We start from the raw sequence: 25,743 nt of genomic DNA on the forward strand, positions 1-25,743 counted from the left end.
CTCACAAGTTTCTTCCTTGTGCTCGGGCGACAGGCACAGGTTACAGACCAAATGTTGGTCTGTATATGGGTATTTGTTGTGGCATTTAGGGCAGAATCGGAACGGGGTCCGTTCCATCAGCCTCGATGTTACACGCGGTCGGGCCGACCAGGCCCCGACGGGGGATCGAAATTACCCCGAAGGGCTACCGGAGCTCTTCACGATTCGATTCGGTGTCGATTCTATCTAACCCAATCCCGAACGCAACAATACCGACGTAATTTTCCGAATTTTTAACTATCTTTCCGTTCCAAAACCCGGAGCGAAAAGGAACACGTCCGAACCCGATGGCGGAAAGAAAACAATCGAAGATGGAGTCGACGCCCATGCGCAATGGAAGCAAAAGAGGAGGAGTCCCTCGGTCTCGTGACTCGAAAGACTTCTTCGAAGAAAAACAACTTGTAACACTCCGACCCAACACCAGATGGCGGGCTATGCACAACATGTGTATTTGCAGCTACACATGCCATCGAACATTTTATTTCTACCCGGGTGTGTCTGACTGGTCAAAGTTTAAGTGCGTGTGTTGGTCTCCACACTTCGCAGCTATCTCCTTTGGGTCTGTGCTATTTCTAGCTGAGGGAATTGGGTGTTAGGGTGCATGTTTTTTTTCTATTAATTTCACTACTTTCGTCGTAATTTGTACAGAACGAAGATCCCAACAATTGCAAACATAATAGCTGGAAGGACTACATGCACTAGAGCTACTTTGTTGCCTTTTGTTCCATCATCATTACTTCGAGAGTTAGGGCTTCCAGAGGGAGTAAAGTCGGCTGCATTGTTAGCACTGTAATTGTCAACAGTGGGAGGGTTTGAAAAATGAAACTGATAGTTCCTTGTATCTTCTATACTACTTCCATAATCAAAAGTTTCAGAAACTTCGACTGGATAAGTAGATCTGGCTTCAACATTATTTTCACTGCAAAAAACTCTTTGTTCTACAACAGTACTTCTCCCCTTCGCTAAAGGTGAGGAGGAAAAATCAACTTCTTCTGGCTCATTGACTTCAGAAGGCATGGACTCTGTCTCGCATGAGTTCTTGCTTATCATTAGTGGATCATCAATCACCGTAAAAATGCTGGAGCCCAAATCACTGCTACTGGTATTTGGTTCTTGTTGGTTAAATGGAGAGTATAGATGTCTTGGATCTTCTACAGCCGGTGGTTGGCGAAGGGATGGGGTACTGCGTGAAGTGGCATCAGTGCTTTTGCTAATGGCAAGATCAGATGGATGCAGGGACGATCTTGGAGGTTCATTTGCTACAGCAGGTAGTGGCCGAGTGGAAGGATTCCAATCTGGATCTACTTGTGAATTGAGGACACCTGGCTTACTAATGTGATCCTCCTCCTCTTCACCACTATCTCTGTTTACTTCTGACCTTGGTTCTGTTCTTTCATTCCTTCTCTTTCCAGTTCCAGTTTCATGGTTCCGCGTTTGAACGCACTCAGGTGGATGTTCTTCTCTTGTTGCCTTTAAAGATAAAATAAATGTAAAATTTAAATGTTTATGAAACAAAACAATGGTTCTGAATCAGACATTTGTAGTTCAAAAATCTACACTATCTGGAAAACTACATCTTATAAGGTACAACGTCATGTACGCGTTTCCTTTTTTATGTATGTAAATGTTGATTCAAAATACAGTTATTCTTATTCTCTTCTATTACAACACTGCACTGAAACACAAAAGTTTCCTTTGGCTGCTGTAAAGTTATTTGTGGAAGCGGGCACGAGTTCTCTCCCAACTCATCTTGTTCTCTTAACTCCTGTAATGCCGGCAGTAGACTGGCAGACAGTGATCCATCTCCCTCTTTCTCAAGTCTTCAGAGTCCTGAAGGAGGTGAGGGAATGAAGGATGCGCTCCAGCATCACTATCCATCCGCTTACCCTGTAAGCTGTCTCACAATGCAGAACTGTGGCGGACAGACTGCGGCTTCGTCAGAGCTGCTGTCAGACTAGAGCTGTCTCTCTGCTCCATGACAGGCCAGAGAATGACCCTCAGGACAAGAGTTTAAGCGAAGGGTCAATGAGTGGTAGGGTTACAGGATGCCAAGCTCTTTTATTTTTTAATCAGGGAGGCATTTGTACAGTGGAGCCTGGGTGGAAGAGTGGCAGGATATCCAATATGTTTTTGCCTTTTTTTATTTTAAAAAGGAGAAAAAATCCTCAGAAGGAATGCACAGTAGAACACCAAAAAGGATGGAGAGAGTTGAGGCAATGATGAGCTTGGATCCTAGTGATCCCCAATGACAATTTGACCTCTGGGTAGCTGATCCTCTACCAGCCATCAGCAATTCCTCCAAATGCATTATTAACCATGGGTTACCAATATTCAGGTTTAGCAAGTCCCTCTTCTTTTAAGTTCTAGTCTTCTACCAACTAAATCTTTGTTGTCCGTTTTACCCATTGATTATGCCTGATACCTTTATTTAAGGCAATACAACATATTTATAGTCAATGTATCACTACCTAAAGCCAACACTGTTGAAATTGAATTTTGTCAATTTCCTGTCTGTATGTAATCAATTATTGAGGAATATACCTCCTTACGTCTTCCAATTATTTTCATTTAACTTAAAGCTTTCCACCTCGATGACCCTAACAATACCAACTCTACCACCCTCCTGGAGAACATGAACATCTTCGGCCTCACCCTACTGGTCACCAAACCCTCGCAGAAAGCTGGACACACACTCGATCCCATCTTCACCTTCAACAACAGAGTCAAATTCAGCCACATCACAGAACTCACTTGTTCTGACCACACCATCGTTCACTTCACCCTCTCCAGCACACACCATATCATCACCAAGCACCACAGGCCCACCCTCCACAGCTGGGCCAAGGTAACAAAGGTACAGTGGGCTCAGGCCCTCAGCACAACCAAATCCAAAGCCTCATCTGACCTAGAACAGGCCCTCCATAATTTCTTCACCTGGATCACTGAATATGCCGACAGTGTTGCCCCAATGAGGCCAGCGAGAACCAACTAAACCTCAAGACAAGCTAGCCAGTACATCCCAGGGCTCAGAACCACCAAGCACAACTGCTACCGACTCGAGAAATGATGGTGCTGCTCAAGGAATCCCTCTGACAGAGCCGCTCACAAAGCAGCCCTCAGTGACTACCACCTTCGCATCAAGGAAGCCAAGAGAGCAGCCATCACAGTTTACATCGACACAGCAGACAACCACACAAAAGAACTATTCAAAATAGTCAAGGTATATTCTAACGCTGCAGCCGCAGAGATCACAATCCACCCTTCCTAAGAACTCTGCGACACCCTCTCAGACTATTTCCACAGCAAGATTGCCACCATCTTCAACAACTTTGACCCCCCAATCCACAGTTCTCAACCTCAATGGCCTCGGCCAACCACCACACAGACCACTACGGTCATCATGTAATCCATCCATCCTGGAGCAGCCACCGATCCAAGTTCCCACCATTTTTTCAACCTCGGAACCAATCAAAACAGCATAAAACTCGCCAGCACCCTCAATACCTCCATCACCACAGCCTTCCCAGGCGGATGGAAACACGCAGGGATAAGACCTCTCAAAGAAAAACTCCGGCAATACCAGCAAACTCAAAAATTGTTGACCGATCTCCCTGCTCCCTTACCCTGCCAAAGTATTCAAGAAGGCCATCAATCAACAGCTCACAGAATAGTTGGAACAAAACAACCTACTTGACATCTCCTAATCAGGATTCAGAGCCAACCACAGCATGGAAACCGCAATGATTGCAGCCACAAATTACATTAAAACCCTCCTCGACTGTGGGGAGACTACAGCCCTCATGCTCCTTGACCTCTCAGCTGCATTTGACCCCATATCCCACCACATCCTCATCAACAGACTCTAAGACATCGGAATACAGGAGAACGCCCTCAAGTGGATTGCCTTCCTTCCAAAATGTACGCAGAGCATCCAGCTGCCTCCTTTCGCCTCCGAACCAAAGAACATCCTATGCGGCAAACCCCAAGGATTATCCCTCAGCCCCACATTGTTCAACACCTACATAACCCCTCGTGGACATCATCAGATGCCACAGTCTCAACATTAGATCCTATGCAGATGACACACAACTCATCCTCTCACTCACCGAAGACCCTACCACCACCAGAACAAACTTCTGCAACACCATGACCAATGTAGCCAAGTGAATGAGAGCCAAATGCCATAAACTCCACTCCGACAAGACAGAAGTACTGATCTTCGAGAGAAACATATCCATATGGTACTACAACTGGTGGCCAGCCAAACTCGGACCCACACCCGCGCCGACAGACCACGCACATAAACTCAGCATCTTCCTTGACAGCGAACTGACCATGAAGCGATAGATCAATGCAGTCACCTCCTCCTGCTTCCACACCCTCTGCATGCTCTGTAGAATCTTCAAATGGTTCCCACTGAACACCAGAAGAAATGTCACCCAGGCCCTCGTCACCAGCCGCCTCCACTACGGCAACGCAATCTACTCTGGCATCTCCCCCAAACTCCTCAAAAAGCTCCATACCGTACAGAACGCTGCAGTCAGACTCACCCAGGACCTCCCCAAACAGACCCACATCAACCCCCACCTCAGAACCCTCCACTGGCTTCCCATCCAGAAGAGATGCCAGTTCAATATGCCCATGCATGCTTACAAGGCCTTACACAATCACAAACAGGCCTACATCAACCACTGACTGTACTTCCACCAACCCGCCAGAAACCTGCGCTCCTCATTACTAGCCCTAGCACCCACATCCGTCGTGGCCACAATGGTGGCAATTCTTTCTTCTACATCGCCGCCATGACCTGGAATGACCTTCTCCTACACCTTCGAACAGCACCCTCCCTTGCGGACTTCAGAAAGAAACTCAAGACCTGGCTTTTCGATGGAGACCTCGCACTCCAGTGCCCAGATTCCCCGGGGGGCACAGTTTTGCACTCTACAAATACTGATTGATCAATAGATTTCTTATACGAGGCCATGTAATACATGTGTTACAATCATTTCTTGTATGTTGGTAAAACAGTTGTTTTCTAATGATGCATAATCCCTACTTATGCCACTGCCAGTCCCATGGACAACCATTTTTCAGTATAGTATGAAAGGGCAAATTTGGAAGGTCTGACATGTCATATAGTAATTCTAATCGAGAATTCAGTAGGATGTTTTCCAGTTTTTATTATGTTCCATACAGTTTCCCACTAATGTCCCAGAGTTCTGCATTTCTATAGGACATGTATTATGTCACATCCCAACTAACCATATCTCCAGCACTTTGAGTCTGGAATCATTTATGCTTTTGTAGTCTTGCTAGTGACCAGTGCCACTGAAGATTTAAAAAATGCTAAATTGCAGATGTGCATTCTTCAGGCTTTTACCATGTTCCTCCATTAGTGCTTTCCAGTCTTCATCTAGAAATAGTGCTGTTAATCATGTTTCTCATCAATGGCGTAAACTGGTGGAGTTTTACAGAGACGTTTTTGTCAATTTGGGTTGCGTAAAGGTCTAATATTGGCCATTTATATTCTACAGATGTTTGCAAATAGTGGAGAACAGAAGATCTAGACAGTTCAGCATGTGTCACTCCTACTATCTGTTTTTGATAGTGAAATAGTTGTAAGTGGCATCTATATTGGAACAGAGGTGAGCTGAACTCTTGTATCAAAGTTTTAACTCCATCCTCTGATATTAGGTCATCTAAAGATTTTATACATTTCTCTTTCAATGATGAGTAATCAGTTTCCGACCCCCCATTTCCTCCCCTTCCCAATTTCAAATGGTACTTTCCGCCACAAACGTGCTTTGGAGTATAGGGCTGCGGTGGATGTACTTAGTTTGTGTGCCCTTAGCCATGCCTGCTGTGAAGAATGTAATACTGGATTATTTCCATTCTGCACTTGTGGGTGTATTAAATTAATCCCCTGAATTTAAAATCTGTCTTTCTATTAGCACCCGAGTGGGAGTTTCTCTATGTGTCTTTAACATATATCTTGCTAGTTGATGGGCTATCCAATAACATTTTAAGTACAGAAGGCATACAGTTCCTTCTCTGTATAGAATTTGAGTACTTTCACATCAGCATTAATTCCCCCCATTTAAAGGTTTTATCAATTTTCTCTATCTTCTTTATAAATTTGATTGGGATTGCCAATTGTACCATTCCAAATATGTAATTGAACCTGAGGATATATTTATTTTTCTAATTTGAACTCTTACCCACAGGCATAACTGCACTTTGGATCAGTTTGAGAATTCAGTTGAGATTTTGTCTATCAAATTAATTATATTTTCTATGATCATATTTTTTCAATTCTTTATTAATTTAGATACCCAGGTATTTTAACCTTGATAAGGTCAACATGAAAGGAAAATCGCAGGGAGGATTTTGTCATATATGAGGTCATTGACGATGCTTCACATTTGCACCAATTAATCCTATACACTGGAAATTTAAAAAAACGAGTTAACCAATGACACAAAGGCTTGAATGCATTCTACTGGTTTTGATAGTCACCAAGATATCATCAGCATAGTATAAATATTTATGGTCACTGTAATAATGCCCTTTATGTTGCAGTCATGGCCCGGGATATCACAATAATTTTATCCCTGTTATTCTTTATTTGCCACATAAAAAGCAAAAGGGTTTGCAGGTGATTGGTGGAGAAGCTTCCCAGTATAAATCCTATATTTATATTAGAGAGGCACATAAAGATAATTATGCAAAAGAGAAGGTCAATCAAAATACAAAGCAAAACAGGCAATTTCTTTGTCTTATATGTCCTTTTATTTTTGTACTTCTTCAGTATACGCAAAAGCGCAGCTAATGTGTTTCGCCCTATCACGGGCTTCCTCAGGGCATAATCTAAAAAGGATTGCGTCAACGACTGATTAAAGTCATAAATGTCCACAAGAACAGCAATCATCCAGGGTACACTTATTCAAGGTACACTTTCTTGGATCATGGTAGTGGCATCAGCGAAGCTTGTAAAGTAAGTATGCTCTCGTAAGCTACAGTAATCCAATTTTCCAAGCCATGTTCCAACGACAGCATCCGGCATCAAATATGTTACAAGCATCAGTCCTTTTTTTGCCTCAATGTCTTTTGGTTAGGTGAAGTATTGGACGTAGAGTGGAGTTTTTGTGCTATCTCTCCGAACCAGGCTTCCACAGTTCTGGCACTCCTTTTAGTAATGCCACATCCCTTAATTTCCTTCAAATGTTTGCTTTTCATGCTGCCTGTACAGTCTGTGTTGGTGTCAGTATCCCCTTTTTAAAAAGGACAAAAGTTCTTCCTATAACTTGTAGATCTCTGTACCTAACTACGTTCATGTACCAGTGGCCTAATATGGAGTTATTAGATTTAGGTTGAAGCTGATATTTAACAAGTCATGGTCTGATATGTTGCGAGAACACTCTAGGCTGATAAAACGTGTCTGATCAGATCTGCAGACCTTAGAAAGAAGTATAGTCTTATTCGTTTTCCATGTGCCAATTTTTCTCATTAATTCATTAGTCACTAGGGTTCTATTAATCCTTGGTCCATCATTATGTCTTTCAGTATAAGTCTGCCTCGTTTGTTGAGTATACGCTTTGCTGAACCGTTCTATAATTGGGTCCAAAGTGAGTTTCCAACTCTCACTAGCTGTCCAATCAGAGGTACTTCTTAGTAATTATAATGTACACTAACTCGGTTAGTTCAGCTAACCGAGCAGAAGCGATGAATTACCACCTTCACCCTGTTGCACCTACCTAAGCGAATGCTTTCCTACACTATCTTAGTCTGCGCACAAGGGAAAAGAGGATGGGGAAATAGAGAGAGATAGCCTGCTCAAGTATTTTAACCCTCAGGATCAGTTAGACTTCTTCTCCGGCGAGGCACAGTTTCAACACTTCATTAAGTCCAGCAACCTCTATATTTGTATTACGTTTGAAGAAACATATTTATAACAAGCAACTAGATATTGGTTTAAGCACTCCTATTTCACAGTGAGCACTTATTTCAAATCATCTTTACCCCACTCTATTAGGTTTGCTTAAGTGTGCAGATTGTTTATTCTTTGCTACAGCAAGCATGCGCAATTTATATGCTTCTCTTGCAATTCTATTCAGTCTTACTTGTACCTACTTTATATTCTGTTTACCTTCACCTTGGCTCTGTCTTTTTTTAAAGTTCCTTTCCAAGCATCGTCACAGTTTCTATTTTTCATAGACTTGTTTTGGAAGTTTGTGAATGCTGACTGAAATTACTCATTATGCAATTTATATTTACTTAGCTCTTTTCTCCTTTGTTCATTACTGAAGATGCTGTGCCGATTACCTTCACTAGGTGGAAGTAGCTACAACCGGATCCAGATTCTTTGGGATTAACCACCGACCATGATTGTTTCGGGTATGTCTCCTTCAAACGAGAGCCATGATTGGCTAGCAAGGAGTGGTATGGATGGGTTGTGGAACCCCAAAATGGCCGTGAGTTGTCTGAATCTCACACAGTAATCCCAACGCCTTCCAGAATCCTCTACCCATTTAGTACAATGCAACATCTACTCAAAATTGACCTGAGAACTTGGTCTAGTGCTTTTTATGCCTGGAAAGGCCCACAAGACCCTAGCCTCCATCTAAATCTCACATAGCAGGTCTACCATTCCCCCCCCCCCCACCAGTGGTCCTGGAACAACTGAAGAGTGGGGTGCTGCCATCAATGTTACATCACTGAAGTTATAGGGATTGTGAAAAAACTAAGCACCATATAAAGAATATATGTAGCAAATGAGCTACGCCCATTCAGCAAGAGAGTGGTAAGGGCGTGGTATTTAGCCAGTAGTGCATTTTGGAGCAAATATATTACTAAAGTATGGTGTGGTTGTGCACCATCAATAACAAGCAGCAGATGTTCCTTTGAAACGGGTGCAAAATTCACACTGAAATGCAGTTTTACTGATTAAATTGTATAGCGTACAAACAATGATGTGTGGCAATAGATTTTGAGCAAGTATCTACCATTTGCACATCATCAGGCAAAGTGTCAATTTATTTTGATCCTATTAAAATCTTTGTTAACTTCACACTTCAGAATTACAAAAAATGTGATTCATTTGTACTTTCCTAACTGCAGATATATTTTTAAAATGTGCTCACCGTTGTTTCCATGACTTCAATGTTGTGCTTCCCATTTATACACCTGGCTTTATCTAAATATCTACACATTTATTGACAGTAATATATATGATATATTTTTGTATTTCACTTTATTGTTGTAGAGTTTATCATGCAAAATATTCCAGCTCCTGCCTTTTTTTCTCTCTAGCCCAGGCACTCCGCCCATAAAGTGGCAAAAGTGGAGAAAAGTTTTTCAACGGTATACCAAGGTTTGTGGCACTTCTTTGAGTGTGGAAAGAAAAACCTCTTTACTACTTCATTGTTTAGGATCTGAAGGTCAGGAGGTTTTTGATCATTTACCTGACCTTCCTGAAGTGGAATTAGAAGGTTTAAATGAGTATGAGATCTGCATAAAAAAAATAGGATAACATTATCTGCCCAAAGTAAGTACTATTTTAGAAAGATATCATTTTTTTAAAAGAATGCAAAGAGAAGAAGAATCTGTAGACTCTTATGTAACTGACTTGAGAAAGCTAGTGTCCTTGTGCAAGTTTGGTAACGAAGTAGATGAACGCATATGCGATCAATTTATGTTGGGCTGTAATACTGAGAAGGTGAGGGAGGATTTGTGGTTGAGGGACGAACCCTCACTTGATGAGGTGTTAGTAATTGCTAAAAGAGTAGAGCACGTGTGCTGATGTCATAAGGAAAGAAGGGGAAAAAGAGTCACATATTCAAGTAGTGAAGGAAAGATTTAAAAAAATACAACTAAGAGATAGTGGAGAAAAATATAATTCTACTTCACGTACATGTTATAGATGGGATAGAATTGGACATCTAGCCAATGACAAAAAATGTCCTGCACTTAAAATGGCTTGCAATAAATGTGGTGTGAAGGGACATTTGGGGTTGGCATGCAGGTGTGAAGGGACATTTGGGGTTGGCATTTAGGAAACAAAATGCAAAAAATAAAGTTAAGTGTATTGATGTGGATGGAGATCATGAAGACTTTGAGGCAATGAATTCTGACACAAGTGAATCTGCATGCAGGCAAAATGGTACTGCAGGTTGAGATGAATGAGAAAGAGAAAAAACCTAGCCCTTAAGATACCATTTTAGTGGAAGATGAAGCAACCACATCATTTGACTCCGGTGCAAAAATAACTATTATCTCAAACAATTTCTTCCAATCCAAGTTAAGAGGTAAAGTTGTGTTATTGAAACCAGATATAAAAACATGTGCATATGGTGGTGAGCCCATCAAATTACAAGGGTATTTCATTTGTCTAATTGAATACAAGGGACGATTGGTTCAGTGAAGATATATGTTTCGAAGAAAAGAGACAGCATTATTAGTTGGTTTTATCAAGGAGATTTGGGAGTAATGCTTGATCCAACTTCTGACTCTCCCATTTGTATTAAAGACAGGAATGAAATGTTTTGTGGAACAGTTTCAGATAATGAATACTTCCAGAAAATAAAATCAGAGTTTTCTAATGTGTTAAGGGAAGAACTGGGCTGTTTGAAGGACTACAAACATAAAATGTTGCTTAAAGCAAATGCTCAGCCCATTAGTTGAAAAATTCATAATGTGCCTATTGCTCTCCGCCAGGAAATGAAAGAAGAAATCAATAAGTTAAAAACTAATGGGATCATAGAAGAAGTTGAAGGTACAGAATGGTTGGCTCCAGTTGTTGCAGCAAGGAAATATAATGGGAGCGTACGCTCATGTGTAGATTTAAGACACTTGAACAAAAATGTAGTTGTGAATAAATACCCTTTACTCCACATCTCAGAGGTATTACTTCTACTTGGAGGAGCGAAAGTTTTTAGCACTTTAAACCTCGCTTCTGCCTACCATCAGGTCGAATTGGAGGACTCATCCAGGGACAATGCGTCTTTTATAACTCCTTTCGGTACCTTCAGATTTGTCAGGCTTCCTTTCAGGCTGGTTTCTGCCGCATCTGTTTTTCAACGGGTAACGGAAAAAAGCCTGAAAGGAATAGAAGGTGTCTGCATTTATCAAGATGATGTCCTCGTTTTTGGGAAAGATGATAATGAACATGATGCAATGCTCAGAGAAGTTTTAAGGAGATTGGAGGAGAGTAGCCTCACTCCAAAGACTGAAAAGTGCAAATTTCATACTAACACTATAAACTATCTGGGTCATAACATTTCTGGTGATGGTATAAAACCTAAGGTCGAGCTGATGGACACGATTATAAAAATGAGTTCACCCAGATCTAAGGAGGAATTGATGAAGTTTTTAGACATGGTGGAGTATTACAATACATTTGTCAAAAACTTTGCTGATCACTTTTACGAGAAGGAGTTGAATTTTGCTGGGACTCAGAAAGTAAAGACGAGTTTGAGAAAATTAAAAAGAAATTGAATGCAGCACCTAATGTGAGAAATTGTGATACAAAGAAAAAATCTATCATCACTACTGATGCCAGTATGAAAGGCTTGGGGACAGTGTTACAGGAATCTTGTAGTAATGGTTTACACACCATAATGTTTATTTCCAGAGGACTAAAGGATGCGGAGTCTAGATAGTCGGTAGTAGAGAGAGAAGCTCTTGCAGTACATTGGGCAGTGAAGAAATTGAAGACATTTTTGTGAGGGGCTGATTTTGAAATCAGAACTGATCATAAACCACTATTTGAAATTTTTAATAAAAAGTGTTTGGATCTTATCTGGGAAGAATAACTAAATGGGTGATAGCATTACAAGAATATAATTCTAAGGTTAAATATATCCCTGGTGCTGATAATGGGGTGGCTGACACACTTTCAAGACTTATCCCAGTAGATGATACAGAAGTGACAATCATTGGACAGACAGATGATGATACTGAGTGGGTCTGTGAATTAGAAAGTGAAGTTATTTCTGAGCAAAGGTGGAGAGAGGAACTTAGCTCAGATAAGGTCTTGTGTGAAGTCATATCCGTGGTACGCACGGGGTGGCTCAACAAGAAGCAAGCTTCAGATTCGTGCAAAATGTTTTGGGGAGTAAGGCATGAACTCAGTACGGTCAAGGACTTATTATTCAGAGGTACTAGACTTGTACCTCCTAGTAGTCTGAGACTAGAGTTGATAAATTTGACGCATGAGACACATCAGGGAATATCTAAAACCAAAGGGAGGTTACGTACATCTTACTGATGGCCTGGCATGGTCCTCCAGATCAAAAGGATTGTACGAGATTGCCTTATTTGTCTTAATTGTGATAAGTCCAAATGTACAAGAACACAACCTATGATCATCAGGGAGCGTCCCAAAGATCCCTAGAAAGATATAGCTTTGGACTTTGTTGGTCCAATTTATGGTGAAGGACAAGCTATATACATAATTGTGGTGTTGGATGTTTTTTCCCGTTGGCCAGAAATTTGTTTCATGCACAATATAGAAATTGAAAATTTTACTAAGTTCTTAACAGAGCTAATGGCAAGGGAAGGGTACCCTGAAACTTTGCTCACAGATAATGGAGTACAATTAGTTGCTAAAGTGATGGCTGGATTCTTAAGCAAGAGAGGTATACAACAAAGAAGTGTGCGCTATATCATCCAGAAACGAATGGCTTAGTTGAGAGGTTCAATAGGGTCATTAAAGAAACTATAACCTTAGCCAAGTCAAATTCTATGGACTGGAAAGTAGAAGTAAAGAAGAAGATCTACAGATTTACTCCTCATAGTGCAACTGGGAAAATGCCTTTTGAACTATTTAAAGTGAGGCTCCCTAATGCATTAGTAAACCACCTTGGGTAAATAGATATACAATTGAACTAGGGAAAAAAATAGCTCTTGAAAGGAAAGGGAAGCTGTAAAACTGAGCAACAGCAAGAGGAATTCTGATGTGAGGAAAGCTGCTAAAGAAACTGAGATAGAGGTTCGGAGACTTAGATGAAATTAAGCTTGCTTCAAAAAATAGTGATGGAACGATATTTAGCAAACCAATACGTGTTACTAGGAAATTCAACAATGCGATTAAAACCGAAGATCACAGCATCCGGAATCTTAACAGAGTAGTGGTGATAGGAGGGAATTGTGGGGTTTCTAAATAATTGGAAGGAGGTGTGTCTGATTCCTGTGAGAATAGTAAAGATGGCAATATCATTGTGAGGAAGTCGTGTAGAGTAACAAAGATACCTGGACATTTAAATGACTATGTATAATTGTCATTATTTTTGCGTTATGTGTAATTATCAGACTGATAAATGATAATCTTGTAAATATCTGTCATTATTTGTGAAAGGAGGGAGGTGAGTGGTATCTGGCTCAGCAACTGTAGAATCTTGCACTTGTTGGATTCTGAGAGCAAGATATAGAACACCGTACGTCATCAGCAGGGAGTAGAATGTTATGTTCTGAATAAGCTGAGTTACTGGGAAGAACCAATGTCAAGTGGATGGGATCTTCTTTTCTTCTAATAAATATCTTCCTTCAAGCTTCTAAGAAATCCTTGTGTGAATTTATCTTGTCAATTCCCACAGATGTGTTATATTTTCTGCAACAGTCATTGTATGTTTTCATATCACAAAATGTTTTCTCTCCCTTTTTAAGATCAAAGCCTACCAGACAACACAGCTGTCTGGTTTCCTAAAGACATCTTAGGGACATTTAGAAAGCTTCCCTGGGAAAGCATTCTACCCACTGCTTACCATTAGCGTTGCGTGTTGTAACTCAAAATTTGCTTGGTTTCTATTTGTTGGCTTTATTTGTTTTAGGCTAGCGGTTCCCAACCTGTGGTCTGCGGTCCACAGGGGTCTGTGAAACATTCCCAGGAAGTCAGATGCCGGCAGAAAGACACTTTTCCAGCTGGGGCTTCTGATAGAAACACATGCATGTTTTTATATTTACTTCCTTTGTGCAGCACTTTTAAAAGCACTGCAAAGTTCATTGTACATCCAGCAGCTTACAGGCAAAAACAAAAGCGTAAAGATAACTCTGGTGATTAATGTACCTGTGGAGAAAGATGGGAGTTTTGTCTAGTGGCAGTTTTCAATCATCTAAGGTAGCGCAGATGGTTAATATGCCTGCTGCAAAGAAGATGTATCATGCAAAGAACAGTATTTTATGTAAGTAACACAGTAGGTAACTGCTTTTGTGACAGATATTCTTTTGTTACTGTGCAGTTCATAATTGCGTAATCTAGCAAAGTGAGCTATGAAATGCCATCAAAGACCTGCATTCAAACTGCACGTCACAAATTCGAAGGTTATGTTCTTTCCCCAGTCTTTCTTTTCCTTTTGCTGCTAAAAAAGGTTTGCTTATGTTGCAATACATTCTTATTATGAAAGTCAACGCTAACCACTGTGTTATGTTCTGAATCCTGAGTTTGTGCCTCTTCAGACCAAGCTCTCTTAGAAAATGCCTTTCTCAGAACTTATGTACATAAAAAAATAAAAACGGAAATTGCTTAGGAAATGTAGAATCTCACCTGAGAATTCAGCTTCCCTAAATAAAACCAAACATTGAAAAGTTAGTCACTGAGATGCAGCGCCAACCTTCCCATTAAAATCATTTCGATTTTTGCATATTTTTTCTTTATAAAATAATTATGTCTTTAGTAATTCAAGTATGTGTTTGGTGTGTACTTGTTTGTGTATTTTCTGTGAATGACTGTTAATGTTTGAAATTTAAATTGTACGAATTGCTTGGGGGTCCCCGGCTTCCGACAGTGATTGCGTAGGGCTCTTCAGGAGTCAAAAGGTTGGGAACCACTGTTCTAGACTGTCCAGCTTGAGGTTGTCCCTTTTGTAGAGCATATCCTGTTTACTATACCCTTCCACCAGTGTTTGAATTGTGCAAGCAGGCCTTTACATTTTGTTTTTATCTTGCCACATTTGCTGTGCATTTAAAGATAGAGATCAAATGACAGGCTCTGTGTTCAGAGGGAGATTGGTGTTTACCATTCTTTCTCTAACTTCAAAGTGAGAGGATTTATGTGACAATCATGCTGGCTACTGGGGTTGAGCTGGAGGAAGGTTGTATAGTGCTATTTTGTTTCTAGCACACAACGTTTAAATGTCTTTAAATGAACTGTGCAGATAGCATTCTTAACTGAAACCTGGGCTGATGAAGCCTCCAATGCACATTTAGTCAATGTTCTACCAGTCAGGTTTGCCATTATTAAGCTTGATCGAGTAGGTAAGCGAGGGGGCAGCCTTGCAGTGGTAAAGCATGACCTCCTTGAAGTGACATATGAACCTGTTCCTGTGGCAGACAGAGAAGCTTTGGTATTAAGCTGTAAGTTATCTAGCAATAACCACTTCAATGGATTATTGGTATACAGGCTGCCTGGGCCTATGGCACATTTCTTAGATGGCCTAGGAGATGTTTTAGAATCTTGTATGTCTTACCCCAACTTTACCATTTTAGGTGATATTAATTTTTATCTAGAATTAGATAATAATAAAGATTCTGAGCACATTATTCATATTTTAGCCTGGTCCAGTTTTAGTTTAAAATGTGCCTCATGAACTCCTGCAACTAATAATAAGGTGTAAAGTAAAAAGGTCCAAGCGTGCAGTAAAATCAATTAAACAGACCTAATGGATACCTTAGAGTGGTCTCGACCCTCATTAATGAACTATTCCAATTTAACTGTAAGTGAATATTCAGACTGGTTGGGGCCGCTGCATTTAAGCGGGCTCCTTTTAAAACTATTACAAATTACAGAGGCAGGCCTTGGGCTCCTTGGTTTTCACCTCAGCTCAAGGAATTAAAACAAAAATGCAGAAGGCAGGAAAGAATATGGAGAATAAGTTATCTTAAGGAAGAAAAGGCTAGGTACAAGCAGCTAAGTTATGAATACAAAATATTGATTTTCACTGAGAAAACTAAATATTTTTCTGAAAAAAATCTATGCAGCGAAAAATTCCACAAGAGAATTATTCAAGATAGTCCAGGTTGTGTCCCACGTACCAACTAGCTCCACAGTGCCCCCTTGTCAATCCTTCTGTGACAGCCTTGTGGAATTTTGTATAAACAAAGTGGAGGAGATATATGCCAAATAAAGGGCCACAGCTTTGGCAGTAGGTGTAAATAAAGTATTTTGCTGAAAAATGTTCTCTGTAAATTTCCACCTCTCAAACAATCAAACTCATAGGCCAAATAAAGTCAGGGGCTCCATCAGATCCTTGTCCCCAAAAAACAGTTCACAATATAGCAGAAACGGTGGCCTCTCCTCTTACCATACTTTTGAACTCCATTATCGACTCAGGAGTTGCTTATTGGACTGAAAAATGCTTTGATCCTCCCATTATTGAAAAAATCTTTGCCGGATCCAAAAGAAATAAAGAACTATCGCCCCATATCTTATTTACGTTTTCTAACAATAATCTGGAGAAGTACATGAATATGGTGCTCTCTAAATATCTAGATGAAAATGTTACTTTAGACTCAGCTCAATTTGGATTTAGACCAAGCCTCAGTACAGAGTCAGCACTGGTAGTAGCCACAGAGGGGTTGAGCAGCATTTTGAACAACGAGGGGAAGGCGGCAATGATCCTGCTGGATCTATCAATGACCTTCAACACTGTGAACCATGCCATCATGCTAGAACGCTTGGTAGAAATTGGAATTGGAGTTATGGCTCTTGAGCTACTTCATTTTTTTCTCTCAGATACAAAGCAAACAGTTGCCCTGGGGGATTTTGTATCTAAATCTTCCTCCCTGCCGTGTGGTGTGCCGCAGGGTTAATCATTGAGCCCTACACTCTTTAATATTTATGTGGCTCCCCTGACAGGGCTGATTCGCTCTTTTGGTCTGGCCCCTGTGGCCTATGCTGATGATACTCAAATTGTGGTGTCCATCTTGAATGATGTAGAAGAGGTCACTCCTCGCTTTTACAACTGCATGGGGACAGTTGAAGAGTGGATTAGTAACAATTGTCTTATGTTGAACTCCAATAAAACTGCAGTTGTACTGGTCATTAAGGACAACTTTCTGGGACCAATCCTGACGACCGCAGATGCCCAACCCTCTTCCTATCCCTAAATCTTCGGTTAGAAACCTGGGACTCATTTTTCAAATCAAATCATTAGCATTTATAAAGCGCGCTACTCACCCGTGCGGGTCTCAAGGCGCTAGGGACAAAGGGGGTGGTTATCGCTGCTCGAACAGCCAGGTCTTTAGGAGTCTCCGGAAAGCGGAGTGGTCCTGGGTGGTCCTGAGGCTGGTGGGGAGGGAGTTCCAGGTCTTGGCCGCCAGGAAGGAGAAAGATCTCCCACCCGCCGTGGAGCGTCGGATGCGAGGGACGGCGGCGAGTGCCAGGCCAGAGGAGCGGAGGGGGCGGGTGGGGACGTAGAAGTTGAGGCGTCTGTTGAGGTATTCCGGTCCCTTGTCGTGGAGGGCTTTGTGTGCGTGGGTGAGAAGTCGGAAGGTGATCCTTTTGCTGACTGGGAGCCAATGCAGGTGTCTCAGGTGTGCGGAGATGTGGCTGCTGCGGGGTACGTCGAGGATGAGGCGGGCCGAGGCGTTTTGAATGCGTTGTAGGCGATTTTGGAGTTTGGCTGTGGTCCTGGCGTGGAGGGTGTTGCCGTAGTCCAGGCGGCTCGTGACGAGGGCGTGGGTCACGGTTTTTCTGGTGTCGGCGGGGATCCAGCGGAAGATCTTGCGGAGCATGCGGAGGGTGAGGAAGCAGGCGGAGGACACGGCGTTGACTTGCTTGGTCATGGTGAGAAGAGGGTCCAAGATGAAGCCGAGGTTGCGGGCGTGGTCTGCGGGGGTCGGTGCGGTGCCGAGGGCCGTGGGCCACCAGGAGTCGTCCCAGGCGGACGGGGTGTTGCCGAGGATGAGGACTTCAGTTTTTTCAGAGTTCAGCTTTAGGCGGCTGAGCCTCATCCAATCTGCGACGTCCTTCATACCCTCTTGTAGGTTGGTCTTGGTGCTGGCGGGGTCCTTGGTGAGGGAGAGTATAAGTTGGGTGTCGTCGGCGTAGGAGGTGATGATGATGTCGTGCTTGTGTACGATGTTGGCGAGGGGGCTCATGTAGACATTGAAGAGTGTTGGGCTGAGTGATGAGCCTTGAGGTACGCCGCAGATGATCTCAGTGGGTTCTGAGCGAAACGGAGGGAGGTAGACTCTTTGGGAGCGGTTTGCGAGGAAGGAGGCGATCCAGTCCAGGGCCTGGTCTTGGATCCCGGTGGAGCAGAGGCGGGTGATTAGGGTGCGGTGACAGACAGTGTCAAAGGCAGCCGAGAGGTCGAGAAGATTCCAGTCTCTCCTTCAATGCACAAATTAATAGATCACTTCCTCTTGTTACTTTCTTTTGCACATCCTAAAGAAAGTTCTGCCTTTTAATCATAATGAATTGCAGAAATCAGTGATTACTGCTTTAATACTGTTCAGGCTGGACTATTGTAATGCCTTATATTTAGGCATTTATCAACGTTCTTTCAAGAAACTTTAAGGTTTACAGAATGCGGCAGCACGTTTGCTGAAGAAAATTTCCCAAGTTTAAATCTGTCTCTGTAGTGCTATCTGAACTCCACTGGCTTACGGTAAGAAAAAGAGCGATGTTACAGGCACTTTTTCTGGCACATAAAATCGCTGTAAGGCAAGGGTCCTGCATACCTGAAAAGAAATCTGTACACCCCTGAAACAACTCTTCACTCAGCAACGGCTAGGACAATCAATGGTTCTAAAATCAGAAGAGAGACATGGGATGAAAGGAGCTTTATGTTAACTGTGGAATAACGTACCTTATAAGCCCAGAACTCAGTCTAACCTTTACAATTTCACAAATTATCTGAAAACCTGGCTGTTTTCCCATTCGGTGTGATCAAGTATAGGCTCCCTTTCGTGGAGAATGTATTTTTGATTCTGTCCGCTCCATTTTAGGTCAAGCGCGCAAGTCCATTTCGACCTGTTGTAAGTATTATGTGGGCTTTTAACCAGGCTCATCTCATGCCCATCACTTTCACTCGTCCATGGGCTTGCCTTTCAAAACTCCCTCATTGGTAAATGCTTTACGTTTGTCCCGCCTTGGGGCGGTTTTGTTACCGCCTTGCAGATTGACCCTGTTACATGGATTATTGCACAATTGACAATATACTCAGCGTGGGCAAACTATTTTTTTCTTTTGTGTCTCCCCTTCGTCCTCCATGGCGGCCATGGCGGCCATGTTCCCTAATCAGAGTCACTTCTTTTGGTTCTCCCATTCGCGCTCCATAGCTTTCACAAAAACACTTGTAATTGATACATGCTTTCCGTAAAAAACACAGAAATCCTCAAAGCAGCTCTCCCGACACAGCAGGAGAGCCGATACTACAATATTCACTGCACTCGGCAAACTAGCCCCATAATGCTTTGCAGGCCGTTGCTTTTAGAAAACATTTTTGCTCATAATTCAGCCTGTGATGGCCCTTGGACAATGGGACCACCACCAAAAGGTTCACAACAATGTGCTCTTTCTGTCTACATCATCTTTGGCCCGTACACTATGGGTCCCCTCCTCCCATTTAGTGTCTAAGTTCTCTCATGGCTGGAACTTTTATTTTACAGCTGGGAGTAGTTTGTATTTTAAGGGCCGTGTTTGTAATATCATTGCAGTAGGCCTGTTAGCCCGCAAAATGTGTAAGACACTAGGCACCCTAGGGGATAAATATATGGTTACAATGCATTACTTTCTGCCATTTTCATTTCATGTGGTTAAGTCCTCTAGGGGCTAACTATATATGGTTCCATGACCATGTTTCTTACAAATGCTTTTTTCATTGTGGTGTCCTCTAAGGGCTGTTCTAAGCATTACAGTCGACATATCAATATAATACAATATTTGTGTCATGGAAACTCATTACATAATGCTTTGCAGGCCATTACTTTTACAAAACATTTTTGCTCATAACTCAGCCTATGGTGGTCCTAGGACAATGGGACCACATTCAAAACATTCACCATGACATGCTCTTTCTGTCTACATCATCTCCAGGTCCCCACACTAGGTTAGTGAGGGCTCCAAAAAATACCCCCTCCAACCATGCCTTCTCTTTTTAAGCACACTCAAGGTTGTAACTTTTGTTTTACAGCTGGGAGTAGTTTGTGTTTTAAAGGCCTTGTTTGTAATTTCAGTACAGTATGCCTGCTTGCCCAAAAAAGAGTAATGCACTATGCTCTCTAGGGGCTAAATATATGGTTAAAGTGCATTACTTTCTGACATTTTCTTTTCGTGTGCTTATGCTCTCTAGCGGTTAACTATGTGGTTACATGACCATGTTTCTTACAAATGCCATTTTCATTGTGGTGTCCTCTTTGGGCTATCGTGAGCATTACAGTCTAATGCCAAAGGTTTATTAATGATAAAGGTTTTTATTGGGTTTACATAATAATTGTATATGATTTATTAATCTGTCCTTATTGTGATTATGACCATGAATCAGGCCAACTTAACGTCCTTATTACACTATGACTGTTTGAACACTCTTGATATGTTGGGGCGACCCTTCTAGTTTATTTCTCTCGTTACTCCTTCATGGCTGTTTTGTGTCTTTTTTTGGGGTATTGTGTTAGCCAGCCATTAGCTCTGATGGTGGGATGGTGAAAGTGGTATTCTATTGGAATTAGCATGGCAGATTTAAATTAGGATGCTAAATAGCAACATTTTCATTTATGGCTGCAGATAGAGGAAGCAGGTGAATGAAAGTGCTTAGTTATATGCAGGGCCACTGGAATTATGTGGCAGGACAAGACCGAATTATGAGGCAGGGTTGACCAATTTATGTGGTAAGAAAAGTCCAGTTTTTGCTCCTGGGCTCAGCAGCCATCTGGGGAAACCTACCAAACCCAGACATTTCTGAAAACTAGACACCCGAGGGAGTCCAGGGAGGTGTGACTTGCGTGGATCCTCCAATGTTTTCTTACCCAGAATCCTCAGCAAACCTCAAATTTAGGTAAATAAAATCATATTTTTCCCACATTTCTGTGTGGGATCACCGCACCGGGACAAATTTCCTACCACCCAACGTTCCCCTCATCCTCCCGGTAAAAATGATTTCTCACTTGTGTAGGTGGGCCAAGTGCCTGTGACAGGGAAGAGCCAAAAACATGTTGAAATTGAGGGGGAACCAAAGCGGGTCCAAAAAGGCAGTTTGAAAAAAAACATTTTTAGGCTGACAAGTGCAGCAGAATTTCTATTGGTATAGATGAGACAATGTTGGGTGGTAGGAATTTTGTGGATTCCTGCAGATTCCGGAAGGTTCCATCACAAAAATGTGAGCAAAATTTGTGATTTCCAGCAAAGTTGGAGGTTTGCAGGGAATTGTGGGTAAGAAAATGGTGCGGGGTGCATGTGAAACACACCACCCTGGAATCACCCAGATGTTTCGTTTTCAGATGTGTCTAGGTCTTGTGGATTTTTCTACATGGCAGGGTCCCAAACTCAAAAAGTGCAGCACTCACCATTCCAAGTAGGACGATTCTGAGAGTTACCAATCTCTCATGGCCCAAATGAAAAACTAAAACCTAAAATAATCAAATGTCCTCTTGCTTGCCGTGGGATAAGATGTTTTAGTGTGCGGGGGGAGAGCTGAAAGACTGTTACCCTCTTCAGTTGGGGTGGGGGCATAACCAGGCCCATACTGGTTGGTAGCCACCACCCCACTATTTTTTGTTTTTTTTTATTTCCCTGGCATCTATTAGACTTTCTGCCCCCCCCCCCCCGGGATCAGGGTTAGTTCTCCAATCTAGCCACTGGTGGGCAGAACAACTCTGGCCCCATTTACTTGAGGTGCGGGTATGGCCATAACCCCACCCTCTTATTTTGAAAAAAATCTTCCCTGGTCTCTGGTGTGCTTTCTGCCTGCCTTGGGAGCAGATGGGCCTTCTGAAAGTAGGCTGATCTGCCCTCAAGGGGGGCAGATATGGCCAACAGTAATGTTCCCCCATGGGGAGCGACCCTTGCCCAAGGGGCTGCCCCCTTAAACAAAACACACACATACACAGACACCAATCCCTGGTGTCTAGTGGTTTCTTCCCCCCTAGGGGCAGATTGGCCTAACAAAAATAGGCCTAAATGCAATTGCCCCCCCCAGGGGAGCGGCCCTTGCCTGAGGGGTCGCTCCCCATACATAAAAACATAAAGTAAATACAAAAATACATATATCCCTGGGGTCTAGAGGTTTCTGCCCCCCCCCCCGGGGGCAGATCGGCCTAATTATGTTAGGTCAATCTGCCTCCAGGGGGGTAGAAAAGACCTAAAAAAATGCCCCTCCCCCGGGGAGCGGCCCTTGCCCAAGGGGCCACTCTCCTTATGCGTAAGTATATAAAAAAAAATCCCTGGTGTCTAGTGGTTTCATCCTAATTATATTAGGCTTATCTGCCCCCAGGGGGCAGAAAAGGCCTAAAAATAATTTGGCCCCGTGAGGAGCGAACCTTGCCTAAGGGGTCGCTCCCCACATATTAATTTTTTTATTTTTTTTATCCCTGGTGTCTAGGGGTTTTCTGCCTCACCCTGGGGGCATATTGGCCTAATTATATTAGGATGATGAAATGGTCTAAAAATATTTTCCCCCCCATGGGGAGCGTCCCGTGCCCAAGGGGCCACTCCCCTTATGCGTAAGTATAAAAAAATAAAAAATCCCTGGTGTCTAGTGGTTTCTGCCCCCGTGGGGGGATAGAAATGGCCTAAAAATAATTTGACCCCTCCGGGGAGCGACCGTTGCCTAAGGGGTCGCTCCCAACATATAAAAATAAAAAAAAGTAATTTTTTTTATCCCAGGTGTCTAGGGGTTTTCTGCCCCCCCTGGGCCTAATTATATTAGACTGATCTGCCGCCAGGGGGGGCAGAAATGGCCTAAAATGATTTGGCCGCATGGGGAGTGGCTCTTGCCCAAGAGGCCACTCCCCTCTTGACAATTCCCTAAAAAAAGAAATTCCCTGGTGTCTATTGGGCATTTCTGCTGCCCAATCGCAGGCCTTTCCTTTCCTTCCATGCCTCTGCCAGCCCCCCATCCCGAGTGGAAAAGAAATGCTAATTATTTCTCTTCTGCATTGCGCGTGCTGACAACATCAGACGTCACTGGAAGTGTCGGGGGGGAGGGTCCGGGGTGGACAGGGAAGTGATTCCCCCTCCAGCCCTGCCCTGGGAGGGGTGGGGGGGAGCCGCCCCTTGGGAGGAGCAATAGCGCTTCCCCCGAGGGCCAGTACCTGGACGTAATGGTTGCGTCCCTGGTGCCTGAACGGCACAGCCACAGACATAACCATTACGTCCGTAGTGGGCAAGAGGTTTAAAAGCTACTATCTGCTGCATTCAGCTCTATGCCAATCTACTGTATGCCACTTTAATTCACTATGCAGCGCTTCACTCTGACAATGCACTCTACGCTGTTCTTCTGAAAGACACTGCAATGTACCCTGTACAATTCCACTCTACCATGCACCACTCTATGCCACTTCACTCTACTGTGAAACAATCTACTCTATGCCACTCTACTCCACACCACTCTACTCTGCACCACTCTACACCACTGAACTCTGTCACTCTACTCTGAACCACTGCACTCTATGCCAATACACTCTACACCACTTTACTGAAAACAACTGCACTCTACGCCAATGTACTCTGCTCCACCCTTCTATATGACACTATACTCTACAACACTATGCAACTGCACTCTGCGTCACTCTATTCTACTGCACCACTGTACTGTGCTTGGCCTTTAGTTGTTATTCAGTTTTTGTATCATTTGCCACTGTTTTTGAGAGAAAATATAACCCAGTTCAGTGTTTATGTATTATCCACATTCCCATTTTATAATGTTGTTGCCAGTCAATTATATTGCTGTTGGGTAACTTAAAGAAATGCTTGTTCACCTTTTCCAGTGTGGCTTCCACATTTTGGGCCTGATTTAGAACTCGGAAGACAGCTTACTCCATCACATCAGTGCTGGATATCCCGTCCTCCAAAATATAAATCCTATAGAATAGAATGGGATTTCGATTTTGGCGGACGGGATATCCGTCACTGTTGTGACGGATGGATTAACCCGTCTGCCAAGTTCTAAATTAGGTCCTTAGTTTTCTTTCTCTTGTTCCATTAACTCTGGGTGGGCACACACCTCTGGGGACAGTTTTATATCTATTAAGTACCGCTTTGGTGATCTATATTTCCTCCCTCCAGCGTCTTTACTCTTGGTGCCTATTGCCCAGTACTTTTGTGTTCGAAGCTTAGTTTCGTCACTCAGGGCAGCCACTTGAGATTTCTAGCTCTAGGCACGTGGTGACAGATAGGAGGGAGCTACTCTATTGACCTCTGTGAAACCGCTGGTGGCCCTCCTGCATACCTTATGGTCCTTTATTATTCTAGTCCACTTCCTCTCTGCCGTAGTCACGCTGCAGCCAGACCTGCCAACACCTTTGTCATCAATATCTTCTGCCACTGCAAATTCATTCACAGTAGTCTCGAGAGATTTGCATCACTGCTGCAATTTTATCTTCAAGTCTTTTTAATGCTTTCAGTTCACATATTTCTGGCCTACAGCCTGTTGTCACCTGAGAGCTCTATTGTCTACTATAGGGTTCTAGTTGAGAACTCAATAATGACATGCAATAATGATATTAAAATAGAACAAGAAGAGCTGGCACTTCATAACACCTGGATAGAAAGCTCATAGACAATGAGAAAGATCCATCACTGGGCACAATTACAACTGGTGCTTAAGCAGATAAACAGAGTTCCAGCTTGTCAATTCGCTATCTTCTGACCTTTTTATCCTTGGAAATTCACTTTCATGTGCCAATAAGAAGGTGTTTCTATTGATTGCACTTCTGGGGGGCACTAAACAATCTATTAGGAGGAGGTCACACATTTTAACCCGGACATTTTTTAAAGTAAATTGCATGTTGGCGTGCTTATTTTCATAGTACAGATTCCACTTTTATTCTACTTATATGCAATGAAAAAATATATTTCATAAAGGACTACAACTAAAAGATTTAAAAGAGGAATGCGGGCAGGATGATGTCATGCATCTGACCCTGCATTATGCAAATAATAGCCCCAATTGTGTATACAAAAGGATACAGCAAATAGTTTGCTGCTTTTCTAAAGTGCTTCTTAGGTTTGCAATATCATGAAACTCTAGTAAAGCAGCTATTGGGTCTTGTACATTGTACTATTCACCCAACATGGGTGCCTTAGGTTCTACTGTATTCCACAAAAGCACCATGAAGCAATTCATTTTGAATGGGGTTACTATATAAGTAGATTTACCCTTTTTTTCTGATCATAAGACATAACAGGGATTACATTAAGAAATACAGCTGCCAGGCGTTAAAACATACCAAGGGGAACAGAATCAGAAGCCATCTGTCTGCAAGTAAAAGGTAAACAGAAGCCTTAATGGCAGAAAATGACAACTCTTCTGAGGAGAATGGGACTTACCCAGAGGTGGGTTTTAGAAATGCTCTGAGGGCCCTTGTGCATTGGTGGTGGGGGCATTATGACATGGCCCCCTCAATAAGCGACTGGGACGTACCCGCTGCAGGCAGGACTTTGCACCATGTTGTCATCCAGAAGAGGATTGGTAGAGCCCCTGAACAACTGACCAGAGGTCATCAACAGAAGCCAGGATCTTGACCAACACTACCTGACTTTCTAGCGCT

The 25,743-nt window shown here is 42.6% G+C and overlaps 1 protein-coding gene across 3 annotated transcripts in view; it reads right to left on the reverse strand.

Annotated features, from left to right (window-relative positions):
- Positions 1–289: 289 nt before the first annotated feature.
- MAVS (mitochondrial antiviral signaling protein) overlaps positions 290–25,743 on the reverse strand; it is a 154,010-nt gene continuing 128,556 nt past the window's right edge. For 2 of the 3 annotated variants that reach the window (XM_069204771.1, XM_069204763.1), the window contains one exon: positions 290–1,509. In XM_069204771.1, coding sequence (XP_069060872.1) covers positions 664–1,509 — 846 coding nt within the window. In that variant the 3' untranslated portion in view covers positions 290–663. The remainder of the gene's footprint in view (positions 1,510–25,743) is intronic. The other variant, XM_069204782.1, reaches the window with a different exon arrangement.

The sequence above is a fragment of the Pleurodeles waltl genome, chromosome 1_2, assembly GCF_031143425.1.
Source record: "Pleurodeles waltl isolate 20211129_DDA chromosome 1_2, aPleWal1.hap1.20221129, whole genome shotgun sequence".
Lineage (NCBI taxonomy): Eukaryota > Metazoa > Chordata > Amphibia > Caudata > Salamandridae > Pleurodeles > Pleurodeles waltl.